General features: G+C 32.5%; 1 protein-coding gene across 1 annotated transcript in view; it reads left to right on the top strand.

Annotated features, from left to right (window-relative positions):
* Positions 1-3,688, top strand: part of gpam (glycerol-3-phosphate acyltransferase, mitochondrial) — a 29,217-nt gene that overhangs the window by 7,637 nt on the left and 17,892 nt on the right. Inside the window, exons 5-9 of the mRNA XM_024284701.2 lie at positions 484-597; positions 1,731-1,874; positions 1,965-2,064; positions 2,170-2,306; positions 3,488-3,587. Coding sequence (XP_024140469.1) covers positions 484-597; positions 1,731-1,874; positions 1,965-2,064; positions 2,170-2,306; positions 3,488-3,587 — 595 coding nt within the window. The remainder of the gene's footprint in view (positions 1-483; positions 598-1,730; positions 1,875-1,964; positions 2,065-2,169; positions 2,307-3,487; positions 3,588-3,688) is intronic.

Here is a 3,688-nt window from a genome sequence, read left to right on the forward strand (position 1 = left end):
TACATGCTAACTATTTTGGCTAATTTTGTGTTTTTTTAGGCTATTTTAGAGTTTAACTAATATTTAAGCTGCATGCTAGCTTTGGCTAACTAACAGCTTACAACATTCACACTAGCATTATCCCAGGTGATTCTATATATCTAGTTTTTAGTTAGTTTAAAGCTAACAATGGTTAAGATTTGTGCTTTACATTCAGTTTGTGTATGACCCGATTAGTCGACTAATCTGGAAAAATAATCGATGATTAGTCGACTATTAAAATAATCATTTGTAGCAGCAATAGTGAGGATTCTTCATAAAGTTTTTAAAAATAACTCACAAAAAAATGACATTTTTTTTTATTTCATTTTATTCCAAAATGTTATCATGACTCATCAGTTTTGCCTCATTGGAGATCAGTTCATCCAAAGTCGCGCTCCCAAATGGAACAAACTTGTATTCTTTTCCATTGAGTTTATAATCTGTGTGTTTGTTCCATCACAGACAGCGAGGCTGGTTGGCTCGCAGGCTGAGCTATGTGCTGTTTGTCACAGAGAGGGACGTCCACAAGGACATGTTCACCAGGAATGTTGTTGACAACGTGTTGAACAGCAGCAGGTAGGAGTCATCGTGACATTTAAAGAGACTTTCATAATATTTACAATCGTCAATGATGGAAATGTTATAGAGATTGTAATATGGGGTCAAATCAGGATCGAAATGAACAAAAAACCAGATTGTAAATTTGAAAAACAGACATTGTAACTGAAAAAAGTGAAAATTTTTAAATAAAAAAAAATAATAGTAAAATTGAAAACTCAAAAGTATACATTTGTAAACTTGAAACAAATTATTGAAACATTAAAAAATAAAATTGTAAATTTGAAAAAATGATCTTATAAACTTGAACGAAATATTAAAAATGCATCGAAAAAGTTCTCAGTTTTTAGTGTTAGTTCAGTTTTTGCTGCTGAGTTGATCCCATCTTTGCATGGGGGCGGGGCTTCAAACTCATTGGCTGGCTGGACACGATTTCCCACATTTTCTACAATTTTCTCAGCCAAACATTTTCAGTTTTTTTCTCTTGTTTAAACTCTTAAAGTTCAAAACTTCATAGAAAATACGTCTGCCTTTAAAATGAAAATAAAAATCTAACCGCAATGAGAGTTATGTAACGTTGGCAAGCTAAAATACACAGAAGAGATTGATCGACGAGCTAAAAAGCATACTGATGTCGTTAATATATCATTTGTTTTTCAACTTAAAATCAAAAACGTAAATGTATTTTTCTTACATTTTTTAAAGTTTTTTTTTATTTTTTATTCATTGTTCTGAAGCAGAAAAGACATCACATCACTGTAATCTCCTTGGGAATCATGGGAAATTATGGTCCAATGAGCTCGAAGCCCCGCCCCCATGCAAGAATAGAATTAGCTTGACAGTGAAAACTAAAGGCAAAGAGAGAAAAACAAAAAAAATAAGTTGAAAACAAAATTATTTTTAATATTTGAAAACAGTTTTAGGTTTAAGTTTTTCTTTTTATTCGATGTTTTAAACTTGTACTTAAAAAAATATATATATATATTTTATTTTTTTATTTTTCTGTCAAATTTACAATCTGGTTTTTCATTCACTCTGAGCTGATCTTCGTTTGACTCCACGCTGTAGAGGCCGAGGGCAGAAATGAGGCGACATATTTTAAATGTTTAAGAGACGGGCTCATATTTGAGCTGTAACTTTATTGATGTTAGGGTGGAGGCAGCTATTCTCAAATCAGCTGCAGATGTGGAATCTGTCAAACCTGGTCAGGAGCACAAAGCCGTCAACAAAGTGAAACAGAAAGCCAGGACCGTCCTCCAAGAGATGGTGGCCAACATCTCTCCAGCTTTTATCAGGTATTAGTGTCATTTCGTTTACATTCACAGGACTATTATTCTAGTGTGTGTACTTCTATATAACCTTCTCTTTTACCCAATTTGGTTTAGGCTGACGGGATGGGTTCTACTGAGGCTGTTTAATGGCTTCTTCTGGAGTATCCAGATCCACAAAGGACAGCTGGAAATGGTCAAGAAGGCAGCAACAGAGGTCAGGAGCAGCAAAACGGACGATATTAGGCTTCTCATGGATATTACATTCATTTTTATGGTTATTTCTTAAGATTTTAAACAGTCTTTTATCATTTTTTTTCAGCAAAATGTACCCATGATCTTCCTCCCCGTCCACAAATCCCACATCGACTATCTGCTCATCACTCTCATTCTGTTCTGTCACAACATCAAAGCTCCTCACATCGCTGCTGGAAACAACCTGAGCATCCCTGTCCTCAGGTGAGAAGACTTCGTCTTCATGGAGTTTCATTTACTCAATAGTTGAAAAAATCCATTTTTTAGGAGAGTCAACTAAACCTTAAAAGTTATTTTAAAGGTTATAGTTACTTTAAAGAGCCTAAAATATCCCAGTAAGTTAAACAAAACAAAAAAATTATAAGAAGTATTTCAGAAATACTTTTTAAATGATCAGTACAAGATTATCACAGCTGTATACATTTTACTCAAGTCCCAATCAGCTATATTTTTTTCTATTGTAACATTTCCCAGTGATCTTTTAGTTATGATGATGCAGTTTTTAGCTAACATTTAAAAGCCTGTGTTTACGACAGTATTAGGGCTAATTTACCAGCAAAAATGTTTTATTTATTTATTTTTTTTATTATTTAGACTTTAAAGCTATAGAAAAAAAGTTTCATTACGAGAATATAGTCGTGTGTTTCTAACTTTAAAAGTCAGGCTAAATTTATGACTTTTTTTCTTTTAATTATATGTGTTTTAAAGTAATACATTTATTACTGTAAAAGTTGTTAAGCTACAACTTTAAAACACAAGAAAAAAACTGTAGATTTACAAGAAAAAAAAATCAAAAATGCCGGAAAAAAGTCATAAATTGACAAGAAAGCATTTTGTGAAGTTTATTTCCATGTTTCACAACAAAAAAATTCTGAACCTTTTCGAGACTTAAAATAAAATTATTATTAATATTTCCAGAGGTCAGTGTCGGTAATGCATTTATTTTTTCGTAAACTCTTTAATTAGTTATTTTTGTAATTTTATTTTTGTTATTTTTTTTTTCACCGCTAATGTTAGCTTGAGGCTATAAGCTAACAGAGCTCTCAGCGACCGGGGTACGGGAAGGGGGCGGGGTTTCTCCAGTCCCGCCCACAAGCCAGAATTGTATTCCTAACAATCTCCTGCTGCCGGACACGAAATATGTTTTAATAAAAACAAGACTTTTTGATTTGGGCTAAAAACTTCACAATCATAATTAAAAGAAACGATTTTATGACAGAAAGAAAATATTGTTGGAACGGAACTTTAAAGAATTGTTACATGTCCTCCATTATGAGAGAAATGCTTCAAGTTAATGTTGATCATAATTTTCATTGGAGATCGTCTTTAAGTAGTTGTAACATTTCCCATAATTTTTATTTATTTATTTTTTTTACTCTTTATAGTGTCCTGATCCGAAAACTTGGCGGCTTCTTTATAAGGCGGAAAATGGAGGAGACGGAGGACGGCAAGAAAGACGTTTTATACAGATCTCTTCTGCACACAGTAAGAGCTTTTTCCGTTTTTTATATCTATATATTTATTTTAAGGATAATCTCAATAACTGTTACACATTTTTTTAAAAATAAAATATTTTGACCATTTCA

This window comes from Oryzias melastigma, linkage group LG19 (genome assembly GCF_002922805.2).
Source record: "Oryzias melastigma strain HK-1 linkage group LG19, ASM292280v2, whole genome shotgun sequence".
In the NCBI taxonomy this organism is placed as follows: domain Eukaryota; kingdom Metazoa; phylum Chordata; class Actinopteri; order Beloniformes; family Adrianichthyidae; genus Oryzias; species Oryzias melastigma.